General features: G+C 41.7%; 1 protein-coding gene across 1 annotated transcript in view; it reads right to left on the bottom strand.

The window, feature by feature from the left end:
* The window catches only part of LOC115463266 (contactin-associated protein-like 4), a 1,024,538-nt gene that overhangs the window by 67,959 nt on the left and 929,281 nt on the right, over positions 1-27,298 (bottom strand). Inside the window, 2 exon segments of the mRNA XM_030193620.1 lie at positions 8,679-8,897; positions 11,813-11,983. Of these exon segments, the coding sequence (XP_030049480.1) occupies positions 8,679-8,897; positions 11,813-11,983 (390 nt within the window).

Below are 27,298 nucleotides of genomic sequence, written 5' to 3'. Positions count from 1 at the left end.
GGTTAATTCAGTGGAACTTAAACCTAGGGATCCTAATTCAAACCCACTTTAACTCTTTTAGTGGCTCTTTTACTAAGCTGTGGTAGGGCTTACGTGTATGCAGCGTGCACCAAAATGAGACTACTGCCAGTACATTATGCCCCTTGGTGGTAATTTGGATTTGGGGGGGGGGGGGTGTACTCACTCTGGCGGTAGAAATTAATTCTTTATTTTCTACCACGTGTGGCGTTTCCTGCAGTAATCAGTAGTTGGCATACACTGAACAGTTACTACACGTGTAGCGCATAAGCCCTTACCACTAGATCAATGGGTGGCAGTAAGGGCTTAGTTGTAAATAGGTGTATGCTAGTTTTAATTTTAGCGCATGCCCATTTCCCAGCCCATTAAAAATGCCTTTTCTCAGATGCGGTAAAAAATGACCCAGTGAGTGCCAAAAACATGTGCTCACACTACCACAGGCCACTTTTTATCACAGCATAGTAAAGGGACCCCTTATTTTGTAATCATGTGTCCTCCAGGATTGGAAAAAATACCTACTGTACCTGTAAGTACATGAGTTCCAGGGCTTTTTTTGAGGGGGTACTTGTGGGTACTGAGTACCGGCACCTTTTCTATTGACTGCTAAAATTGACCCCTGGTCCCCAAGTTTTAATGAACTCAGGCTCTACACACCAATTCTGCCTTGTCATAGATTTTGTGACTAGCTGCAAGGGCCCTGTCTGTTGTAGGGTGGGTCCCTCAGTGATCACCCCATTCCTGAAGGGTGGCCTGGCATTTGAGTACCAGCACCTTTTTTGCTAGAAAAAAATGCACTGATGAGTTCAGTAGCCTCCAGGCGTGCAAGTGGCTTATATATTTAGGAACGGTATGTATATTTCTATTTCTGGAGGGCTCACAATTAAAAAGAAAATTGAGTTCAAGGGGGATTTGAACCACGATCCCTTGGTTTATAGCCTACTGCACTAACCACTAGGCTACTCTTCACACGTATTTCCTGCTTTGGTCAGAATACCTGTAATATCTGAGGCTGTCATAGAGCTTGGTTTTCCTTTCCAGTTCCAGTACCATTGGGGAATTGCAGAAAGGTTATGCCACCTTAACCTCTGTGGTGGTCAGCTGCTCAATCAGAGCACCTTTTTCACCCTGGACATGATTGAAACAGGACACTTAGGATGTCCTATATTTAAGACTTGTCATTTCATCCTGTCCAATTATCACTGTTGGACATCCTGTTTGTGGGCCCTCCCTAGTCCCACCCCTACCTACCTACCTACCTACCCCCAACACACTCCCTTGCTATTTGTATGAACATCAGTGGAGTGGGGGGTTGTCTTTCCAAAATTGCTATTTGGAAGTTTTTGGCAGATAGACATTTTAGGGGCTTTTTGAGACATCTATGTGCTTTGAGAATGAATGACAACAAAAAGTGGAAGATGCAAACCGCAAGTTTCAAGGTGATCAACAACATATTTATTTCCTCAATGTGACATAGAATATGCCAACATTAAAATCCCAACACAGGTCGTGTTTTGGCACTCAAGCCTTTTTCAGTGGTTCTTTACAACAAATTAAAAACATTAAAAAGAAAACAATTGGAAGGTATACAAAATACTACATAAAATAAAAGCCATATATTAAATCAAGCTTATAAAATTTCTGACAAACAATTCACAGGGATAGAAATATAATAATCCACAACTTTAAAATCAAGTATTAATAAAACTGCATCAATAGAACATTATTAATAACCTGTTAAAGTATTTAAAACCACTATATTGTAAATACATAGGGCCCCTTTTACCAAGCTGAGGCAAAAGGGGGCTGGCGCTGGTACAGCTAGTGAAGGTCTTGCTTTCCTGCTGGAAATAGCCGGGCAGCAAGTAAAGCACTTGCCACATGGCCATTTCAGGGGGAGCCCTTACCACCACCCAGTAAGGTGGCCTTAAGGGCTCCTGCGGTAATCCAGCAGTAACCAGGCAGTGCATGGCACTGTCTGATTACTGCCCGGTACAGTCTGGCGCTACAAAAATAAATACATTTTTGTAGTGCCAGAAATGACGGCGCAGTAGGGGTGAGAAGTACCGCCAGTTATAGCGAACAGTAATTATGAACGTCAAAAAAACTCTAAAGGTGAATATTGTCAACAAAAAGTTCTAAAATAAACATCAAGAGGACTTTGATAGTCAACAAAAAATTCTATCACATAACCAATTGTAGAGATGAATGCTAATAGTGACACTATCTCTACAGCACTAAAGACTAACAGCAAATGGTCACCACCAAAAGAAAATCTGGAACGTCTAGTGGGTCACATTGAAGTTCCCAACATGGAATATATGCTGGTGCTTAACAATAATTGGCAGACAAAACAAACTTCCATTTAAACGATACTTTAGAGACTCTGGTTATTTTAAGCTTCAATTTGCGGTGATATTATAAAAACAAATTGATATAAGGTAAAAGTTTGTATTTAAGTACACCACAACCTTCATTTTAAACAAATGGGTCTGGCACATTTAAAACAAATAGATAGCATAGCTTCTCCAAGCAAGCCAATGGATGTTACACAGGAGCTAAGGTTATGGGTGACTCTACAAGCTATACTATCAACGAGACAATATTCTTTGAACTGAGCCATCCTTGGGGAGTGATTATAAAGAAAGTATCTTACCTTTGCTCAGCAAACAAGTGGGCATTTTTACAATGCCATAGTAGAGCTACCACGGCGCTGGCATACCCCAATCTGGCATGACCACCATGTGCCACTTCCGGTGCAATGGGAAATTGTTTTCATTTTTAGCACCGGGGTAATCAGGCAGCACTGCATGCAGCCTAGTTACTGCCGGGTAAGCATGGGAGCCCTTACCACCTCCTAAATAGAAGGTGTTAAAGGTTCCCCCAGCAAATAGCCATCTGGCAAGTGTGTACTTACCACACAGCTATTTCCTTTTTCTTCATTTTATCCGCTGTGGTAACCGGGGTCTCGGCATACAGCAAATGCACACACTGATGCCACCACAGGGCCCCTTTTTCCGCAGCTTGGTAAAAGGAGCCCCAAGTCCCTTAGGCTTAGGAAAAAAACTTTTTAAAAAATATCTGTCCAGTCTCTTATAACTGATTAGTTCCACTTTAGTAACTTCTTCTTTGGGAGCAGCTTTTTTTTGTTTCCCAAAGGGTTGATGTCTTTAAAAAGCCCACAAGAAAAAAAAATCACAGTTTCCTTCAGTCCACTTGTCAAAAAACCTGTTTATTGCCCAGGTAGTATGTGTTAGAAAAAAGGAGGAAGGCCACCACCCACTTGCTTTCACAGCCAGTTGCCTCCCTAACTGGCCTTCCTACTAAAATGTTTCAGCAAACAAGGAATTTTCAGTTGTTCAATAAAAAAGTATCTATGAAAGGAATGTACATAAAAACAGAGAATACAATCAGGAAAACAACACATCTGCCAGATGTCCTTTCAATGTTTAAGGAGCTGTGATGAGATTTGAATTCAATAGAGCATTATTTCAATTCCAGTTTTTTTTTTTAAACTAGCCAATTTTACATAAAGAAACTGAAAAATGTATTCAAAGAGCTGAAAACAACCTTCATTCTAATGTCAAATATATGTACTTCTTAGAATTCATATAAACTGGTTTATTTTATTGTACATCTAATGCAATTCTATTTATATGATGGTGGAGGTCATTTTAGAAGGGTTATATTGCATTTTTTATTAATAGCAGCATTTACACATGCAAATTCCCCTATGCATGTGAAATGTGATCTTAAAAAAATGATGCTTCAAAATGTATTGGGTTTCATATTAAGTAAGTTAAATTTGTAACCCACTTAGATCCACAGACAGAGAGGGATATAAATTTTAGAAATCAATCAATCAATCATTAAATAAATGTAATTCCACAACCCACGTAAATTAGGAGCATAAATTTAGTAGCATAACCTTTATAGAATAAGGACCCAAGGGGTCCTTTTACTAAGGTGTGCTGAAAAATGGCCTGCGGTAGTGTAGATGCATGTTTTGGGTGCACGCAGAATTATTTTTCAGCGCACCTACAAAAAATACCTTTTTTTGCCGAAAACGGACATGCGGCAAAATCGAAATTGCCACGCGTCCATTTTGGGTCTGAGACCTTACCGCCAGCCATTGACCTAGTGGTAAAGAATCTGGGTGGTAATGAGCTACATATATCAAATGCCACTTGGAATACTTCCGTTACGCGCGCCCCCCCCAAAAAAATTCTGATGCATGTATTGGGCATACGCCAAAAATGCCACGTGGTGGTTGGGTAGTAACTCCATTTTGGCGCATGTTGGACATGCATAGACGTTTACGCGGCTTAGTAAAAGGACCCCCAAATGCAGGAGTTAACCGGATTCCCTCCCACAGTCTGAATATCGGCCATATATATTTTATAAAATCTAGACACTGGCATCTTCAGCTGCTCAAGACTCATTTGGACTTGTGGTTTATAGGTCTTCAATTCTGTTTACTTCTCCGATGTATAAAACCACCTCTAAAAGTAACATATATTGGTGTAGTTATCAACATGGACTAATGTTCAGACATGTCCTTTTACTACTAAACTCATGCTGTTTACCACAGGTCCCATTTTCTGCAATGAGACCTCTTTAGTTACTTTAGTTCCACCTCCTACTCGGGCCCCACAGAATTATGTTCGCTACAGCCACCAGAGTTCCCTTAAGCACTTTAACTCTAGGGTGGTAGTGGTGGCTTTCTTCCTAATTTTTGGACATCATGTCGAGCGAGGAGAGCTACCGCGCCATCCTGCGCTATCTAACCAACGAGCGTGAACCGTACGCACCGGGCACGGAAGGTAACGCCAAGCGCAAGATCCGCAAAGCCGCCGCCTGCTACGTGGTGCGCAACGGCACCCTCTACTACCAACGCCGCCAGCGTGATGGCAACCACTTCACTGAGTTGGAAGTGGTGCTGCAAAATGCTCGCCGTCGGGGTCTGATCGAGGCGGCGCACGTCGGGCCCGATGGCACCCACCAAACCAGCCATCAGACTTGGCACCAGCTCTCACAGAAGTACTGGTGGAGAGGCATTTTAAAACAAGTGAAACATTACATAAAAGAGTGCAACAAATGTCAAGAGAAGCTTGATCGTGCACGCTCTTTGACTGTTCCTGCTGATGTGTTGGAGGAGCTTGGAATAGAAACCAGATCACTTGATGATAGTAATGAAACTTGTGAGGAATCCAGCAACCCTGGACCTCTTCCCACACCAGTTCCTAAACCACCTATCAAGAACCAGCCTGTAGCAAAACATGACATCATTTATGTTGATAGCAAAGGCACCGTGAATCAGTCTTCCACAAAGCATTCCCAGGCAGTCCTGAACCATCTGAATCTACAGAGGCTTTCTAATCAGTTCTGCGATGTTACACTGCTGATAGAGGGAGAAGAATACAAAGCGCACAAGGCGGTCCTTGCAGCCAATAGCGAGTACTTCAGGGAGCTATTCATTGAAAAAGGAGCTGTGTCTAGTCAAGAAGCTGTTGTGGATCTTTCAGGTAATTCAGCCAAAGAAGAGTTTGCAGCTTGCGTGGCCGGTGTGTCTGGTTTGACAGGAACTATGCACTGGGGTCTGGAGGCATGATGGGTAGACAGTATCTTTACTCTTCTTTTCTGTCATGATATTGGAGTTCCTTTCAGACAGTGTGAGTCCTTTGTTTTCTATTGCTTATTGTCCTCCACTTTGAATGATTTTCTTTAAGTGGTTAATCAAGTGAAATAAACCTGAACCTGAGAAAGACCTGTGGCTCAATGTCAAAAGGGGTAGAATGAGCCACACCTAGTTTTAGCCTCACTTCATATATGGAGATGTTTTACACATCTCATCTGATGGTGACACCCTTAGCTGCGTAATGCCACCTAAAAATGCTAAACTTCACATATGGCGTAACTACTTGTGGCACACTTTGAGCACTCTTTATGAAAAAGCATGGAATAAATAATTATGATGATGGCAATACATAGCCCTCTTTCCTTTGAGGTCATTTTCCATATCATCTAGCACAGTGGTTCCTATACTGCAGATTGAGACCAAATGGGGTCACAGAAACAGCTCCCCCCCCCCCCGCCAGACTTCTTTTATGATCTTTGCCTAGTAGTGGCAGTCAGTTTGGTGTCTGTGAGTCTGAACATTCCCATGCTCTGTTCCCTCCTCACATGTGGGCTTCCTGTTAGACTGGAAACCCATGCTAAGTACTGAGATTTTTGAGTGCATAGTGATGCACAAGGTCCTATGCTGATTGCTGCTACTGCTGCCATGACTACTGTTACAGCTGCTTTTTATGCATTAGATAGGTACGGGGGGGGGGGGGGGGGGACGACAAAATGGATGAAAAAGTGGGGTTCTGATATTTGTTTTTATTATCAACTGAAGTCATGTGGTTTTAAGTGTTAGTGTGGGCATTTTGGATAAATGTTTGGGGTGCACTGTTTCCCAGTCTGGTTTTCATAGCCATTCCAGTACTGAGGCACTGCTCTTTAATAGCAGATGTAAGATCTCTTTTTGGCAAGGGGTCATCGAAGTCACTCTTTTGCAGTTTGATCTGACATCAGCTTTTGAGCTTGTAGGTTGTTTGGTATTAAGAATGGGCTATGAGATAGAGACTACAGGGTCAAAATTGGATTAGTACACAAAATCATTCACGCAGATGCCCCTATCTACATGCTAAACCTCGTGGACCTACCTCCCAGAAACGCCACAAGAACATCCCGCAAATTTCTCAATTTGCACTACCCCAGCTATAAAGGACTAAAATACAAGCTGATGCATGGCACCATCTTCTCTTACACGAGCACGCAGCTATGGAATGCATTACCTGCAGACTTGAAATCAATTGACAATATAAATAACTTTCGCAAATCTCTGAAGACATACTTCTTCAACAAGGCCTACAAAGAGAACCAATAGCTCTACTAATCCACTTTACCAACCCATCAGCCATGAAAGTCCACCTTCTATACTTACCCGCCTAACCACTTCCTTCTTTCTTCCCTTACTCAATCTCTGCACATTACTAAATGTATCTGATATCCTGGAATGTTAATGTCATAACAAAAGTTATGTAAGCCACATTGAGCCTGCAAATAGGTGGGAAAATGTGGGATACAAATGCAATAAATAAATAAATAAATAAAAATAAATAAATATCTTGGGCTAATAGTAAAATAACATGTCTCAACAGTAGCCCACATTGATAACTCTCCCCCCCCCCCCCCTTAGTTTTCTAGCTTGGCTCCTTAATATGCTCTTTTTAGACACCCAGTTTTGTGAATTCTGGTGTTTGCATGGATAAATACCAGCACCTGTTTGCATAGGTTGCGAAATTGCCACTTACCATACTTGTCTACTTGCACATTCAAAACCCCGAATGATACCACACTTTGCACAATTTCATTTTTAAATTGTCTGTTCCTGTTATACATGCTACAAACTACATATATAGGATGAAATTCTTAAATGGTGCCTAAAAAATTGGCACCAAAAAATCTAGCGCTATTCTCTAAATGGTGGCTAAAGTTAGGTGCTATTTATAGAATAGTGCTTAACACCAGGAACTGCAACTACTTTTAGGCACAGCCATTTACACCAGTGAAACCCTGGTGTAAATCTGCCTAAGGAGCCCTTTTACTAAGGCATTGGAGGGCTAACACGTGGGTAGTGCACGCCAAATTGACACTACCGCTGTCTAGCATATGCGGCTGGTGGTAATTCTGAGTTTGGAATGTGCTGAATCCCGAGGTAGAAAATAATTTTCTATTTTCTACTGTGGGGAATTCACAGCAGTAATCAGCAGTTGGTGCATGCTTCATGGTTACCACATGGGTAGTGTGTGAACTCTTACTACTAAGTCAATGGGTGGTGGTGGTGGTAAGGACTCAGGCCATAAATAGGCACACAGCAGTTTTAATTTCAGCGCACACACATTTCCCAGCCCATTAAGAAAAAGCCCTTTATCATAACCATGGTAAAAAATGGTCCAGTGTGCACACAAAACATGCACTACACTACCGCAGGCCACGTTTTACTGCGGCTTAGTAAAAGGACCCCTAAATTAGGTGCAGATCCCCTGAATTATATAATAGCATACATAAATTAAAACAATGCCTCTGATCTACCCATGACCCTCCCATGGTCGCACTCCCTTTTTGGACCCACATGCAAAATTTACACATGGATCTCACACCTAAATTTAAGCACATAACTTTTAATTAAAGTTAATCAGCACCAATAATTGCTTATTAAAATTACAATTATTGGTGCTTACTGGCTCGTTAGTCAATTAAATTGCATGCACAAATTGGGAGCACACCCAAATTTTAGTGCATACTTTAAAGCACCATTTATAGGATTCAAGAGATATTTCCTGCATCCTTATGTATAACATAAAATGGGTTGCTTTTGGTGAGCTTTTTATAAAATACTCAGGAAATCCAGATTTGGACATCCCTTTCTTACCTTGATGACCTATGCAAAATCAAGCTTTCTATCTGATTAGAAGTAAGAGATGATAAAAATGGATAATACAAATCAATAGTGCAGTGATGTATAATATGTATTCTGAAAGATTTTAAGGAACATGTTTGGACAGATACAAAATTAGACAGAGCTTTACATGCATTTGACCCAAAACACTTGCCTACAAATAGCTGACTGTTGAGCTGCAAACGGATGTGCCCATCAGATGGAGCCGTATGAGTCTTCTCTGGAAGCTGATCCACTTGAAGTGATGCTTCCTTGATATTCCTTTCAGCTTTCACAAAGTGCCACTGATTGTCATTTAAATGATTAGGTGACTGCACCAGAATCTCAGTAGGTCCATTCCCCACATCAAATGAAAATACCACTTCTCTTGGAGCTGAAAATGATAGAGACAGAATGAAATTGGCTAATATGCATTCAAACCTAAGACTAAATGATGCTACTATTTCGGTTTCTGCCAGGTACTTGTCATCTGGATTGGCCACTGTTGGAAATAGGATACTGGGCTACATGGACCTTTGGTCTGACCCAGTATGGCTATTCTTATGTTCTTATGATGCTATAACATGGCTGAGGCCCCCTCCTCCCTCAGAAGTTAGGTAGGAGAGTTATGCGTTTAGAAGTAAAACATTCAGGGGCTACTTTAGCAAGTAAGACAAGTTAGTGATGATGTATGGTGGGAACGTGCTGGTGTTGAAGGTAGCTTAGGTATCTAATGGTAGACCAGAGCTGGGGGAGGGAAAGTTTGGAGTTAGAGACAAATTTTGGAATGTTTTGGAATGCAAGGGGGATGGGAAGTGAGGGGGATGGTTGTCCCACCTGCCCTTCTCTCTTGGATTGTTGGTTGTTTTTTTTTTTCCTATGTAGTGAGATGAAGGTTGGGGTGTGGTGTCACAATTTAGTAGGTGGCAATGGGGCTGAGCCATCTTCTTGAATCAGCTTCATGGAGGATGATATTTATATCCAAATTCAATATTAGGAAACCCAAATTTATGTTTGCAGGGCAGATGTGTAAGAAAATTAATGAGTTATTGAGGTATCAACAATCAATAATTAGAGTTAATTGACATTAATTTGTATTTGGATATGCATCTGACCTAGTCACTGTTCTATAACATCCATGCTTAAATTTTATAGCTTGCAACTCAAAGGGGGCATGGCCATGGTAGGGGCATGAGCAGGTCAAGGGCATTCCCAAAAATGAAGTGCAATGTTATAGAATACTTAGATTTCCACACTCAACTGCTAACAGTTGGGCATGAAGATTTATACCAGGTTTCAAGAGGCATAAGCCCCTGTGCCCAAAGTTGGACATGGAAATCCACTCTAAGCACTATTCTATAAAGGTCGCTGAGCCCTAAGTGACCTTTATAGAATTGGCACTTAGTGCAGTTCTTAACAGTGCGTAACTTTTGGCATAATTTACTGAATCTGTCCCTTAATGCTGATTTGTTACTCATGGGGCTTTCAGGCCAATATGCAGCACCTCTGTTGGTTATTGATCTATAGCCTTAGTAGACACTATAGGCCTTGGAGGTAACAGACATCCACAGGATACCTGCCTTGAGTCCTATGCAAACTGGATTATCACCAACTAGTTGTATTACCAAGGATCCTTAGGGTGCCTAAGGTATGGAAGGCTGAAAGGGAGATACAGCAGCCAGTGACATGAATTGAGGTTGAAAGGGAGCAGACTAAGAGTAATGTCAGGAAGTACTTTTTTCACGAAGAGGGTGGTGGATATATGGAACGCCCTCGCACGGGAGGTGGTGATGAAAACAGTAATGGAATTCAAACATGCATGGGATAAACACAAATGAATCCTGTTTAGAAGGAATGGATCCACAGAATCTTAGCGGAGAGTGGGTGGCTACACCAGTAATTGGGAAGCAAAACCAGTGCTGGGTGGACTTCTAAAGTCTGTGCCCTGATCGAGACTGAATAGATATGGATAGGCTGGAGTGTAAATTTTAAGGGGCTTCGACGTTAGCTTCAAAACTTTTAGTACAAGAGTGTTGGGCAGACTGTAATGACTGACAGTGAGATGTAATTGGGGGTGGGGGGAGTGAGGAGAAATAAAAATGTCTGGGATTTTTTTGCATGGGGTCTTTGGTTGCCCTAACCCCCACCAAGCCTGTGGAGTGAGAGGGTATCCTCCTTGGCACAAAAAGTAGGGGCTGGAAGTGGAAATTGACTTCTGCTGAGAAGCAGAGGTCACAGTGAAGAGGCTCTGGGAAGGGAGAGTGAGAATACCTCCCCCGAGAGTGGAACAGGGAGGAAGCCTATTCGGGCCAGAGGTGGGTGAGAGAAACTGCACCCCCAGGGAAAAAGGATGGAACGGGAAGTCCAGCCTGGCAGCTGGGGAAATGCCAGTGGGACGCTTGCCTGGCAAGGAAGCAGACAAAATGCAGCCCTGGGTTGTCCTGCCAGGTGTGATGGGCTGGAGAGCTAAGAGCCAAGTGGACATTGAATGAGACTGAATTTGAGGGATTACTGTCTGTTTATTGACCCATGATTGCCCCTGAGTGAATGAGAGTTTAAATAACAACTGTTGCTGAAAGTTTCTGTTGCTTTCACTATTAGTAAAGTTCAGGGTTTATATAAAAGCAACTTGTGAAGTGATAGTGGATTCTTTTTCTGGACTGGTATTAAAGGTGGAAAAGGTTGTGGCAAAGCACCCCCCCCCCCCCCCCCCCAGCCTACAGGGATTTAGCCCAGCCCCGGCCTGCACCCAGCTCACAGACTATTTTCTGTACACCCTGGTCTGGGTGCCTGACCCCAAGAGCTTAGCCAGCATCCTGGACTAATTGGATGGGACAAGGGTTGCAATAACAATATTTAAATTTTGATAAATAACATTTATTTAAGGGATTTCTTTCTGGGAATGTTTTTCTAAAATGTCTTGGGTATCAAATTTGGATAACTGATAACTTTGATGTGATACATTTTTCCATATGGTATGCTATGACTCATAAGCTTGATTATTTGTTTCCTTTTCTTGTTTGACTATTATATATTTTTGAATAAGGGATGATAATATTTTGCTTTTTATGATACTAGAAAAAATAGAGATAGGAGTCCCCCTCCCTCCCATTTCTCTATCTCCTACCTTGTCCCATCAGATTCAGAATAGGACATTGTTACATCAGTACAGTGAATCATATGTTCACAGTCATCTGAAAGCCTAGTTAAAAAGATTTTTTTATTTTATTTTTAAATAGCTCTGCATATATCTAGTTCCAGTATGAAAGTGCACCTAACATATAACTTTTCTGGAAACAAAAGACTTACACTGCAGCTCTATGCGTATAAAGTCTTTAATCCCAAGCTTTTCCAAAAATACACCAGAGAAAGCTGCTGTTTTAAAATAAAATGACACATCTGCGCTCAGTTCTCCATGGAAGGTAGGGAAATGAAGATAAGATGTCTCTGTGTTGAAGGAGGCTGCATTCCAAAAGCTCTCTGGATGAAAAAGAAAAAAACAAAACAGACAATATATATAGAGGAATAGTACAACTGATGCCTAACGTTTTTCATTTTTAGAATTTAGGCCAATAATATAATTTGTACACATACAGGTCCTTTTGCTAAAACTTAGTGTGCACCAATGGAATTAGCGTGCACTAATGCTAAGAATCCCCTTTTATACATAGCATTTTGTACATGCTAATTTCCATTAATGCATCATAAGCTTATTAAAAGGTCCTCATAGATTTGCCTTATTCTTCTCTTTTCTTACAGCACATCCATGATTTTGTAGACACCTATGATCAAAATTAGATAGAATGTTATACATTGCAAAATTATTCAGTAAATTATTTTGTTTGAATGGCCTGCATATAATTAGATCATCATTAAATAAATATTTCACTCCATAGTCAAACAGAAACAATTTGCTGACATCCAATACTTTCTTCCAATTATTTCAAGTCAGATTTTAAAATCCACAATTTGTATACTAGATGAAATTTAAGCTTGTACTTCAGAAACCCTATTTGAAATGTATATGTTTATTTCACATACACTTAGAAAACATAATTTTAGAAAACTGGGATTTACAAGTTGAAATTTGCACTACATGCATATGGTAAACATCATGACTTGGACAGAGCTTTGGTGAAACCAACATCTATACAGGTGTTCCCTCTTTCAGAAGGGAAATGCATGCATATGCCTAAATAGATCAATATCAAGATTTAAAGGCAGTGGAGTTTCCCAAATCCATTTTAATAATGGCTTGTGGACTATTCTTTTAGGAAATCAGCCAAACATTTTTTTTAAACCCTGCTATGCTAACTGTTTTTATCACATTGTCTGGTAACAAATTTCAGAGTTTAATTATAAGATGAGTGAAAATAAATTCTCCAATTTGTTTTAAATGTTCTACTTAGTAGCTTCATTGCATGCCCCTAGTCTTTGTATTTATGGAAAGAGAAAAAATAAGCGATTCACATCTACCTATTCTACTCCACTCAGTATCTTATAAACCTCTATCATATCTCCCCCTTAGCCATCTCTTCTCCGAGCTGAAGAACCCTAGCCTCTTTAGCCTTTTTCACTGTTCCTTTAAAAATAGGGATTAGAAGCATGCACACATTTTTCACATGAATTTGGCACCAAGCTGTGTCATTTGGATATCATTACATAATATAATAGATGACAGCAGATAAAGACCTGTACAGTCCATCCAGTCTGACTAAAAAAGATAAACTAATAGTACTAGATATGGTGCAAAACTATGTATGCATACTTGACTTGAATTCCCTTGCCATTCCCAGGGCACAGACCATAGAAGCCTGACACTGACTTTGTTCTCTAACTACTGAAGCCCCACTCCAGGTCATCCAAATCTTTTCAGCCACGTTCAGGGGGCACAGATCATAGAAGTCTGCTGATACTGGCTTTGCTTCCCAATTACTGAAGTTGCTATCTAAATACTGCTACGTTTGTTTGGTTCCACTATCTTTCCATACAGGATTCCTTTATGCTTATCCCATGCATCTTTGAATTCTATTACCATTTTCATCTCCACCATGTCCTGCGGGAGGGCATTCCAGGTATCTACAACCCTCTCCATGAAGCAGCACTTTCTGACATTATTCTTCAGTCAGCCCACCCCTCCCCCACCTCAATTCCTATCCTGTAGTTTAGAAAAGGTTTGTTTGTAGATTAATACATTTGAAATAATTATGCAAAATATTCTTTTTGGCCTGGAGGACTAGCCTAGTGGTTAGTGCAGTGGACTTTGATCCTGGGGAACTGAGTTCAATTCGCACTGCAGCTCCTTGTGACTCTGGGCAAGTCACTTAACCCTCCGTTGCCCCTGGTACAAAATAAGTACCTGAATATATGTAAACTGCTTTGAATGTAGTTGCAAAAAACCTCAGAAAGGCAGTATATCAAGTCCCATTTCCCTTCCCTTCTTTCTCCCTTCTTTTTCTCTCCCTCTCTTAATAATCTGTTTCTATTTTTGAATTGTACTTTTTAAAAACAATCTTCAAAAGTCCATTGAACATTATTAAATGTTTTTTTTTTTTTTTTTCGGGGGGGGGGGGGGGGGTTGCCGGGTTCTTGAAGCCTGGATTGGCCGCTGTCGGAGACAGGATGCTGGGCTTGATGGACCCTTGGTCTTTTCCCAGTATGGCGGTGCTTATGTTCTTATGTACTAATATATTTTCTTGGGTATCCTTTTTCAGAGAATCTTCCTTCATATCACCTGCTTGTTTCCTAAAGTGTAATTCTTCTGAGCATAGGCATGAATCTAAAAAATTGATTATATGGTAGATTCTGTTGATAACAACTTGTTCGGTGAGAGTCTGCCAAGGTGGAGGAATGCCGAGATCCCACGAAGAAACAACAGAAATAAAAAAGGAATAGTTAGAGTATCGATCAGTAGGGAATGAAGAGGGCTGGTTTTTAGATAGAGGGAACGAGGCTTGGAGCATGTGACGTTGTTGCTGTGAGAAGGATGGTAAGTGGGTGCATGGGATTGGGGGATGGCTAGTGCATGGGCATGGTTTTGATGGTGTTGTGCTGAGGAAAAAAGTGCAGGAAGTGTTTTGGATAGGTCGAGGGAAGCAGCGGGTGAATGTGTGGGTGTGTGTGGAGGTTTTTGTGGAGCTTTTCATTGCTTTGTTTTTTTCTTGGTGAGTGTAACTGTTTCTAGTGGTTTTGCTGTTTCTGTACCCTAGTTCGGTCCCTCGTGGTTCTGTCTCAGTGGGGTCTGTCTTCGGTTTTCACCATGATGCTCTTATCTGGCTGCCAACAGTGTGTGTGTGTGTGGGGGGGGGGGGCTGCCTTGCTGCGCTGCTGGCCGTATCTGCCTACTGTATCAGGTATGGTGGTGTCCTGTATGTGAGGTGGTTTTCCAGGTCAGCAGCCGGATTCAGACTTATTGAGGAAAAGTGCTTCTGTGTTGGCCGGTGGTGGAGAGTGTCAGTGCAGCGGCATTGGCAGAGTCCAGCCCGCTGTATCTGGGGTGGGTATTTTTGTGTCAGTGTGACAATATGTCCGAGTATTGGGGTTTTCCTGTGGGTCTTTTGAGATGGGATGTCATGGACCCATGGAAGACCAAACATGGAGTTTCTGCTAGGGAGGCTGTCTGGAACAGTGGAGAGCAAGGGCTTGGTGCTATTCCAGGTAGAAGGGCTAGGGAGGTTCAAGGAGTTCCCATGGGAGGTGTGGTGCATAGGGGTGGGGTGGGGGGTTCATGGTTGAGGTCAGGGTTGGGATTGAGGTGCAGGTCCTTCCAGGGCACAGTGTAGTGCTGTGCAGAGTTTCCATATTAGGACTGGTTTTTGAGTCCTGGTCCAAGGTTAAGCTTTGGCAGCTCCTGATGGCAATTTTCCCAGTACTTCTGGTACTTTGGAGGGTCCTGTTGTGATGCCTGTGAACCTTTGTGTGGTTCTGGTGCTTTGGAGGATGTTGGGGTGGGTGAGGAGGGGGTATAGGTAAGAACCTGAGTGTGGGGGGAGTGGGGGAGGGGTCATAGATTGGGGAGGGTAAAGTTGGCTGTGAGCATTTGTTCACATGGGCATGGAATAAGAAAATTTTGAAGCAGTTGCAACATGTTGTCAAGAGTTTAGATTTGGAAAAGTGCCAGGCACCAATGTTCATAACTTCAAACCATTCCTGAAGGGCTGTGAACTACATTTTCCGATGGTGCAACTCATGAAAAAGGCCATATGTTAGACTTCTTGACTTCCTATCCTAATAGCCTGATAAGTTCATTCAAATGGAAGCCAGTACCATGGTCTGACCACTTCCAACTAGATTTCACCATTGATATCTGTATGTCAAGCTCAACCAGACACAAGTCATCCAAACTCATCTCCACCAGAGGTAAAATTGAGGCCATTTTCTGGTCAGAGCTAACAGATTTCCTTACTACTACCACATTTTTTACACATGGTTTGATCAAATCCCGCTGGGACACCAAGGTGAAAGCCATACTAGACAAAATGCTCTCTTTACCACTGAAAAGGTCAAGACAAAGTACCTCATGAACGACGCCAAAGGAAATTGGAAAGTCATGGATAAGAGGTAGTGTTCTATTGTGGATTAAAAACTGGGTAAAGACAGAAGTAGGGTTAAATGGTCAGTATTCTCAATGAAGAAGGGTAGATAATGGGGCTCCCCAGGAGTCTGTGTTTGGATCGCTGCTTTTTAACATATTTATAAATGAACTAGATATGGGAATAACTAGTGAGGTAATTAAATTTGCAGATGACACAAAGTTATTCAAAATTGTTAAATCGCAAGAGGATTGTGAAAAATTGCAAGAGGGCCTTACGAGACTGGGCATCCAAATGGCAGATGATGTTTAATGTGAGCAAGTACAAAGTGGTGTATGTTGGAAAGAGGAACCTGAACTATAGCTACATGATGTATGGTTCTAGGTTAGGAGTCACTGACCAGGAATAGGATCTAGGTCATGTTGACGATACTTTGAAACCCTCTGCTCAGTGTGCTGCGGCAGCAAACAAAGCAAATAAAATGTAGATATTATTAGGAAGAAATGGAAAATAAAATGAGGATGCTATAATGCCTTGTTTTGCTTCATGGTAAGACCGCACCTTGAATACTGTATACAATTCTGGTCACAGCATATAGTGGAATTAGAAAAGGTACAGATAAGGGTGACAAAAATGATAAAGGGGATGGAATGACTTCCCTATGACGAAAGGCTGAAATGGCTTTGGCTCTTCAGTTTAGCGAAAAGATGGCTGAGGGGAGATATGATAGAGGTATATAAAATACTGAGTGGAGTGGAACAGGTAGACGTGAATCACTTGTTCACTCTTTCCAAAAATACTAGGACTAGGGGCATGCGATGAAGCTACAAAGCAGTAAATTTAAAATAAATTGGGGAAATACTTCTTCACTCGACATGTAATTAAACTCTGGAATTCGTTGCCAGTGAATGTGGTAAAAGAAGTTAGCTTAGCATGGTTTAAAAAAAAGGTTTGGCTAGCTTCCTAAAAAGTCCATAGGCCATTATTAAAATCCACTGCTTTTTCTGGGCTACGCAAATCAATGAAAGGAGAGCACATTGACACAACAGAGGTAGATTATATGTATGTATGAGCCAAATATGTCAACAGAAACCTATTATTACAGGATGCAAAACAAGAGTCTCAAGAAGATCAAGTCATGACATTCGTGATGCGATATGCACAAGGCGGAAGAAACAGCATCTAAAATTATTAAACAACATTGGGATATTATGCGTGCCCATCCCATTTTTGAAAACTATCGGATGAGAACAGCTTTTTCACGGTCCTGCAATTTAAGCGAGATATGAGTCCAGCAGATCTTCCCACAACTACATTGGCACCCAATAGTCAACAAGGCAGCCATACCAAATGTAATAAAACAGGCTGCAAAACTTGTGCCTTAACTATTGAATCTACCCAGTTCAGCCACAATGGCACAACATATCAATTGCAACATCAAACTACATGTCGTACAACATATATTATATATTACATCATGTGTCCCTGCAAGAAGATATACAGTGGTGGAAATAAGTGTTTGATCCCTTGCTGATTTTGTAAGTTTGCCCACTGACAAAGACATGAGCAGCCCATAATTGAAGGGTAGGTTATTGGTAACAGTGAGAGATAGCACATCACAAATTAAATCCGGAAAATCACATTGTGGAAAGTATATGAATTTATTTGCATTCTGCAGAGGGAAATAAGTATTTGATCCCCCACCAACCAGTAAGAGATCTGGCCCCTACAGACCAGGTAGATGCTCCAAATCAACTCGTTACCTGCATGACAGACAGCTGTCGGCAATGGTCACCTGTATGAAAGACACCTGTCCACAGACTCAGTGAATCAGTCAGACTCTAACCTCTACAAAATGGCCAAGAGCAAGGAGCTGTCTAAGGATGTCAGGGACAAGATCATACACCTGCACAAGGCTGGAATGGGCTACAAAACCATCAGTAAGACGCTGGGCGAGAAGGAAACAACTGTTGGTGCCATAGTAAGAAAATGGAAGAAGTACAAAATGACTGTCAATCGACAAAGATCTGGGGCTCCACGCAAAATCTCACCTCGTGGGGTATCCTTGATCATGAGGAAGGTTAGAAATCAGCCCTACAACTACAAGGGGGGAACTTGTCAATGATCTCAAGGCAGCTGGGACCACTGTCACCACGAAAACCATTGGTAACACATTACGACATAACGGATTGCAATCCTGCAGTGCCCGCAAGGTCCCCCCTGCTCCGGAAGGCACATGTGACGGCCCGTCTGAAGTTTGCCAGTGAACACCTGGATGATGCCGAGAGTGATTGGGAGAAGGTGCTGTGGTCAGATGAGACAAAATTGAGCTCTTTGGCATGAACTCAACTCGCCGTGTTTGGAGGAAGAGAAATGCTGGCCTATGACCCAAAGACCACTGTCCCCACTGTCAAGCATGGAGGTGGAAATGTTATGTTTTGGGGGTGTTTCTCTGCTAAGGGCACCAGGGACTACTTCACCGCATCAATGGGAGAATGGATGGGGCCATGTAACCGTACAATCTGAGTGACAACCTCCTTCCCTCCGCCAGGGCCTTAAAATGGGTCGTGGCTGGGTCTTCCAGCACGACAATGACCCAAAACATACAGCCAAGGCAACAAAGGAGTGGATCAGGAAGAAGCACATTAGGGTCATGGAGTGGCCTAGCCAGTCACCAGACCTTAATCCCATTGAAAACTTATGGAGGGAGCTGAAGCTGCGAGTTGCCAAGCGACAGCCCAGAACTCTTAATGATTTAGAGATGATCTGACATGTGTGCAAACCTCATCATCAACTACAGAAGACGTCTGACCGCTGTGCTTGCCCACAAGGGTTTTGCCACCCAAGTATTAGGTCTTGTTTGCCAGAGGGATTAAATACTTATTTCCCTCTGCAGAATGCAAATAAATTCATATACTTTCCACATGTGATTTTCCGGATTTAATTTGTGATTTGCTATCTCTCACTGTTACCAATACCCTACCCTTCAATTATGGGCTGCTCATGTCTTTGTCAGTGGGCAAACTTACAAAATCAGCAAGGGATCAAATACTTATTCCACCACTGTACATTGGCAAATCCAAAAGATCATTAAATGCGCGAATGGTTGAGCACAGATCACGGATAGCAGCCAACACTATGGGCGCTCCATTAGTACAACATTGCTCAGCCAACAACATCCCATTGAGATCCCTACAATGCATGGTTATTGATCACATTATTCCCAATACCCGAGGTGGCTAACATTGACAGGTTATTGCTACAAAGAGAGACACGCTGGATTTATCGTCTAACACATTAGAACCCCATGGACCTTAACACCTATTTACATTGGAATTGTTTCCTGTACTAGGCAGCATGTTTAGCTAACATCCACGTCATGATTGGTAGGCGGAGCTTATACATTTGAAAAGACGAACGCCAGCGCCATTTTTTATCAGATCTGCCCTATACTGAGCACCGTTAACAATGAGACCAGACGCCACGACTTATACGGTATGTAAGAACTTAGCAAAAAACAAAGCAGATGTATAAATTACGCTATGTTTCTCCATGTTCTAATAGATATATTGCCCTATCGCCCTTGACAAAGCAAACAACTGCGAAACAGGCTCCTGTCGGGTGGGCATTGATTTTGGAGATCTGAACAAGACTTGATAAATGAAGTCCAAGAAGCACGAGGGACATACTAACTGCTGGGATTTAAAGCAACACAAAGCAACTCATAGCTCTAAGAAGATTTGAGATAAGTTATAATATACTCATTTTGCTTGCATTGCTCTGCATTGCTCTGCATTGCTGTAGTTGACTACACACAGAGCTAAACGTTTTGAAGATCTAGAACTCCATGAATGCATATAAAAACAATTATATAAAAAAAGTGATATGGTCACAGTGTGATTTTAGGCCGTATATCTATAAATTGAACACAAGCAATTTCACAAGGCAAATATTGTGCATTATTGGAGGCTGGGGGCAGTCATGATTATACGTTGTCACAAACACATTGGCTCAATATAAGCCAGGACACATATAGTGTCCAGTGCTGTATGAGACGTCCCCTACATACAATATAATTACCTCTGTTGTGTCAATGTGCTCTCCTTTCATTGATTTGCGTATTCTACAATAACATTAAGGTAGAGCTTAGCCATTCTTTTTTGATTTGTATTATTTTTCTGGGATAAGCAGCATAAAATGTATTGTACTGTTTTGGGATCTGCCAGGTACTTGTGAACTGGATTGGCCATTGCTGGAAACAGGATACTGGACTTGATGGACCTTCAGTCTGTCCAAGTATGGCAACACTTATGTACATTCAGAAATTCACCATGGTTTACAGAGGAACTATCCATACTATAATAGGAATGTTGACGCCTTGAAAAACAATGGAGAAAGAACAAAGATACTACTGATAAAAATCCAAATGGAAGTCTGCCTTCCCTTGCTATAAAAAGTAGATAGCTGGCTCAAAATGCCAATATTATAGTTGCCTAATATGTCAAGATGATCTTGACATGTAACATTTGAACCTTAACATAATACAACTATCAAATGAGGCCATTTTAAACATAAATATATCTCCTCTGCCCTTCCCTCTAACTTTTAATAATAAAGATATTTTCAAAAAAAAAAGATGATCTTGACAACAAAACAACTTTTCTCCTTAGTTAATACACTTACTTCACTAATAAGAATAAGCATTCACAGAAAACATGTCCTACTGCCCAAGACCTAGCTGATAATTTCACCAATAAGATCCTCCAAATTAGGTCCAAACTATCTAAAGCTACACCAACAGAAGAAAATAGTCCAACTCATAGCTCAACCTTAATTGCCATAGATCCTACAACCCAAGGACTCAAACTGACCAAATCTGGGAATCCTTTCAACCACTAACAGTGAGGATGTAAGATCAATGCTGTTGAAATGCTTCCGAGCCAACTGCTCCCTGGGTCAATGCCCAAAACACCTACCCAAATCCATCCCTATGGAAGCAGTAAACTGGTTACACGATAATCTCAATGAGCTGTTAAAAACTGGCTCTCTTCCCCCTGACATGGGCAAAAATGTTTTCATTCCACTACTGAAGGAATCTGGACTAGACATAATATCATCTGCAAACTACCATCCAGTGGCAAGTATGCCCTTTCTTACTAAAGTATTAAAATGTACATTATTAAACATCTCTCTTTATATCTGGAAAATTTTTCTATTTTACCACTGGTCACAATTTGGCTTCAAATCATCACATAGTATGGAAACATTGCTGCTAGTTCTAACTACATTTGTCAAACAACATCTATGAAAAGACAACCCAAGTAATTCTTCTCTACATAAGTACATAAGTACATAAGTAGTGCCATACTGGGAAAGACCAAAGGTCCATCTAGCCCAGCATCCTGTCACCGACAGTGGCCAATCCAGGTCAAGGGCACCTGGCACGCTTCCCAAACGTAAAAACATTCCAGACAAGTTATACCTAAAAATGCGGAATTTTTCCAAGTCCATTTAATAGCGGTCTATGGACTTGTCCTTTAGGAATCTATCTAACCCCTTTTTGAACTCCGTCAAGCTAACCGCACGTACCACGTTCTCCGGCAACGAATTCCCAGAGTCTAATTACACGTTGGGTGAAGAAAAAATTTTCTCCGATTCGTTTTAAATTTACCACACTGTAGCTTCAACTCATGCCCTCTAGTCCTAGTATTTTTGGATAGCGTGAACAGTCGCTTCACATCCACCCGATCCATTCCACTCATTACTTTATACACTTCTATCATATCTCCCCTCAGCCGTCTCTTCTCCAAGCTGAAAAGCCCTAGCCTTCTCAGCCTCTCTTCGTAGGAAAGTCGTCCCATCCCCACTATCATTTTCGTCGCCCTTCGCTGTACCTTTTCCAATTCTACTATATCTTTTTTGAGATACGGAGACCAGTACTGAACACAATACTCCAGGTGCGGTCGCACCATGGAGCGATACAACGGCATTATAACATCCGCACACCTGGACTCCATACCCTTCCTAATAACACCCAACATTCTATTTCGCTTTCCTAGCCGCAGCAGCACACTGAGCAGAAGGTTTCAGCGTATCATCGACGACGACACCCAGATCCCTTTCTTGATCCGTAACTCCTAACGCGGAACCTTGCAAGACGTAGCTATAATTCGGGTTCCTCTTATATCGGCAGAATTCAATGTGGTGGACCACATATTGCTACTCAATGCCTGGTTCAGATAGGATTAACAGGGACTGTGTTCAAATGGTTCAGCGAATTCCTTTCAAATCGAAGTTATTCTGTCAAGCAAAACAACCCACTTTCCAACTTCTGGTTTCCTAACTGTGGGGTTCCACAGGGATCTCCCCTCTCACCTATCCTGTTCAATCTCTTTATATCATCCCTTGCCTCAATGCACCTGGGTCTTAATGAACTATTATTATCTTGCTTCTCATACCAGTGACAGCATCAAACATAGATCCAACTCAGTTTGTAGTGAATGGTATAACTGCTGTCAGCACCTGGGCGCTGACCAATAACTTGAAATTGAATGCGCAATAAACAAGGTCCTGTGGTTCCGAAATCAGGGAGTTGAGGTCCCATCATCAATAGCCTTGACCAACAGTCAAATCTTCACAGTTGAAATCAGAAACCAGAGTACTAGGGGTCTTGCTGACTCTTCACTCATCTTTGCTTCCCATATTAACCAGCTATGGAAGAAAACACTATTCAAAATGAGACAGTTATGTCTAGTCAGATCATTCTTCAACAAAAAAGGCCTTCACGCTACTAGTCCAAATGTTAGTCCTTCCTACCTCACTTGGATTACTGTAATGTTCTATTTCGTGGTATTTAGTGTCATATCAGAAAAAAACTGCAAATCATACAGAGCACAACTGCTAGACTAATATACAGACTGAATAGATATCATAGTGTTTCACCTAATCTAAACAAACTGCATTGACTTCCTATAGCAGAAAGACTCAGATTTCAAAACTGCTTGTTTATTTTATCAAATCCTACAGGACTTAACCTCTGAACTGCTAAGACCGCTTCACTATGTCTGGTCCAGTCTAACAGACTGAAACATCAACTGATGCTAGCATCACCATTCCAAAAGACAATTAGAAATCAGAAGATTTTCAGCTCTATATTCCCCGTTCTTGGAGTCAAAATGTGGAACTCTCTACCTATTCCCATCAGAACAGAAAACAGCTACCTCAACTTCAGGAAGAGGCTAAAAATCTTTCTCTTCCCAAAGACTGCTTCATAACAATCCATCATGACTTCTACCTCTTAGTATCATCCATTATCCTTGCCTTAATGTTTTTAGTCTTGTGCATTAATTGAATGGTCTCTAATGTTTCTCATACCTCACATTAATAATATTTGCTTTTGTCTCATCTAGAATATAAACCACACTGAACCCTGGGAAAGGGATATCAGCGGTATACAAGAATTGATTTGATTTGAATTGAATTGAAACTTTGCTACTGAAAACAGCAACTTTGCATTAGCATGACCTTGCCCTGATGAGGTGAATTTGGTCACAAAACATGGCCTACGTTGACATATTGGTCCTGCTTTGAAATCTAAGTACAAAATACATTTATTCTTACATAGTAACATAGTAGATGACGGCAGAAAAAGACCTGCACGGTACATCCAGTCTGCCCAAGAAGATAAATTCATATGTGCTACTTTTTTATTTGTACTGTCTTCTTCAGTGCACAGACCGTATAAGTCTGGCCAGCCCTATCCCCGCCTCCCAACCACCAACCCCGCCTCCCAACCACCAGCTCTGGCACAGACCGTATAAGTCTGCCCAGCACTATCCCCGCCACCCAACCACCAGCCCGGCTGAACAAGAAAAAAAATAAACATATTTATTTTAGTTTTACAAAATATGATCAACTGTGGAAGGGGTGATGAAAAGAAAGAGCTAAGCAATAAAGGGAGATGAGGAAGCAATATGCAAGGAGGTGGTGTGGTTGAGGAGAGTGGGGAGAGGGGTAACAGGTAGAGGAGAACAGATGCCATTAGGATCAATAGGTCCATCTTCTGTTTTTGAGCATGCAGGATCAGCCTGCCGCCCTAGGTTCTCAAGTACTGCATTCCTTGCACCAGAATTAGGGATGCAGTACTCTGGTAGAGGAGGCAGTGTTTCTTCAGGACCACTGGCAGGATCTGGTGCATGGGCTATAGATGGAGCAGCAAAAGACAACAGGCTGTCATCAAGGGGGCAGGCTCTCCAAATGGAGGAGCATCTCCAGACTCCTATCATCCTCTTCTGGAGGCTTCATGGGAAGTTGGACAGAGGAACAGAGGATGGCAGCAGCTGAAGAGTCCACAGGGAAGTAGAGGTCTCCCAAGGCAGTAGAGGCTGCTACAGGTGGTGACTGTAGGAGATCAGAACTTGTCCCTGTGACTGGCCTCACTTTCAGCTGGTAGAGGCCAAACAATACGCTTTTGGTTACCTGAAAACTGAGAGAGAAAAAGGGTTGAGTGCAAAGGAACAAACATATATTGGGGAATATTCAGTGTGGAGGATTTTTTAAATTTCTTTGGAAAAGTTATCTTCTGGTCCTTGAAACAGGAAATACATCGCATAAGAAGGATAGGGTAGCTGCTTGCTGAGTGGGCCAAGTGTGAGAAGAAGTGAAACAGGTAAGATTGTGAGGTGTGTGTGGACTGGGTTATGTGAATGGGTTTATTTTAGAATCAAGTACTGATTGATCTGTTGCTTTCATAAGTCTTGTCATGCTGCAGTGTGGGGACTTTATGGCTGTTGCACATATGTTTAGCCAGTCACAATTCACGATGCAGTCCACCATTTTGCGGTGCCAAATCCAGCTGCTTCAGGGGGTGATGACCTTAAAGTATATTTTTTCAATCAGTGTGGGAGTCGATATTGAACCTTGAGAAATATACTTGAATTTCATCACCCTCTGATGCAGCAGGATTTGGTGCTGTGAAATGGTGGTCAGCTTCGAGGAGACCTTTTTTTCCACCACACAGAAGTTTAAGTGGCATTTTACAGAAAATATAAAAGTCAAAATTGTAAGAGTTTGAATTAAGGTTTTGTGGAAGTTTTTTTGTTAAAGCCAGTGATTAAAAAGATTGAGGTGTGTGACATAAACAGCACTCATCTACTTCTGAGGCTTTCTTTCCTCCTTTTCAATATAATATGATATTTAACTGATAAAGGGCCAGTATTAGAACAAGGCACACTGGAATTAGTGGAGTTACATTTTGAATTTTGTTGTGAATTATTTCACTCCTTTGATACGATATTTATGGACTACATGAAGGGTTAACTAAAGAAAAAATGGGTGCAGGATTACCAACACAGTAAAGCAATAATACCAGAGTAATCCACAAAAATGTCAAGTGGTGAAGTGATGGTGATTATGCCAGGTAGGTTTGGGGAGAGGCAAAGGAAGGGGGAGGGAAGGATATCCCCCCAGATCTATATAGCGCACCTAGAGATCCGTGCTGAAATCAGTGTGGATTCTATAACAATGCACATAATTTAATAAGCTAAGGAGCATTGATAACAGCACTTAAGAAGCAATATTGAGCACTAATTGGCACTGATTAGAATGTAGGCACACGGCTCACTAAGCGTATTCTGTAATGACGTGTGCCGAACTTTTAATGCACGCAGGCAAAAGGAGCATGGTTATAGGCAGGGAAATCGGTGTTTTGTGGGTGCTCTGAAATTTACACACCTAGTTATAGAATATGGCCCAGTGCGCATAGATCTACACACTGGGATTACACCACATTTTTGTTGGTGTAAATGGATGTGCTTAGATTTAGGCACTGAAATATCAACCAAGCATATTCTATAATCGGCGCCTAAATGTAGGTGCCAATTATAAAATACGCGTAGTTGGCACTGATTTCAGCACAGATTTTTTTAGGCTCCATATATAAAATCTCCTCCATTATGCCTGGAAGGGGGATGGGGAGGAGAAATGACGATTATGCTGGGTGCGATTGAAAGGAGGGGGACCAGGCATGATGATAGTGTGCCATAATAAAATGAACCCAGCGCATGAAACAAAAAAAAAGTTTGGGAAACACTATGTTCAGGGCCTGACTTCTCAAAACATGCTCACAAAAGTTTGTGTTGGCCCTACCCCTGCCGATTCTTTTACAAGAAGTAATCAGCTTGAGAGGCAAGATCCACTAGCACATGCTGAGAGCACAGACCTTACACTTATTTATAAGACACTGCTTCCATTGCAACCTGCAAGAGTTAAGACAGATGGGAAGGAGGCTTGTAGGCCTAGGATTTCTTGTTGCTCCACAGCCTTTTATGCAGATGGATCCTGTAAATCCCTCACCCCCACAGACTCTTTGTATTACCACAGTATGAGGATTCCCTTTATTCAATGTCTTCCCCTTCCCCTTTACTTCTGTGGTCTGACAGATATCTGGCCTTCCAGTTATTTGTGGCTGCAACTTCAGCTGGAACTTGGAAGAGAAAGAGAGAGGAGCAAAAGGGTTAGAAAGATATAGGAAAAATGAACAACATTTAAATGATGACTAAGGAAAAAGACAGAGCTGAAATAGAAAGATAAAAGGAGGTGTATACCAAAGTTGGGGGCCCTTTTACTAAGGCATGTAGGTGCCAACGTGCGTCCAAACATGTATCAGATTGGAACTACTTCTCAGCTACTGCGTACCAGGTTGGTAATTCCATTTTGACGCTCGCCCAAACACATGGTAGAAAATATTTTCTACCGCATGGCGCTTACCTAGTGGTAATTGGCAGTTTTACGTGTGCTGGCTACTTACCTCCCGTTAGTAGCGCTGAGACCTTACCGCTAAGTCAGTGGGTGGCAGTAAGGTCTCAGGCTTGAAACTGGACACACGCTTGTTTTAATTTTGCCGCACATTATTTTTTGGCCACAAAAAAATGCCTTTTTTCCAGGTGCACTTAAACAATTGGACCTGCACGCTTCCCAAACACCCGTCTACATCAGCGCAGGCCACTTTTAGGTGAGCCTTAGTAAAAGGGCCCCCAGAGCAAACAAATAAACAGACAGATGAACCAGAAAATGAGAAGAGGGAGAGAGATGCTGAGGTTTAAATCAGGCGAGAGAATCTGGTTGGAAATATTGATTGTCTGATCGAATGTAGTGATAATTTAAAATGTCCTGGAACTCAGGTGCAGAAATATGTGTTGCCATGTGCATTTTGTCAGCTGGGAATTTTTTTTATCAGCTGATTTGGCTTTTTCAGTGCATAATT

The sequence above is a fragment of the Microcaecilia unicolor genome, chromosome 2 (assembly GCF_901765095.1).
Source record: "Microcaecilia unicolor chromosome 2, aMicUni1.1, whole genome shotgun sequence".
In the NCBI taxonomy this organism is placed as follows: Eukaryota; Metazoa; Chordata; class Amphibia; order Gymnophiona; family Siphonopidae; genus Microcaecilia; species Microcaecilia unicolor.
Note: the sequence above shows the minus strand (reverse complement) of the source record. Positions and strands in the feature narration are given on the sequence as shown.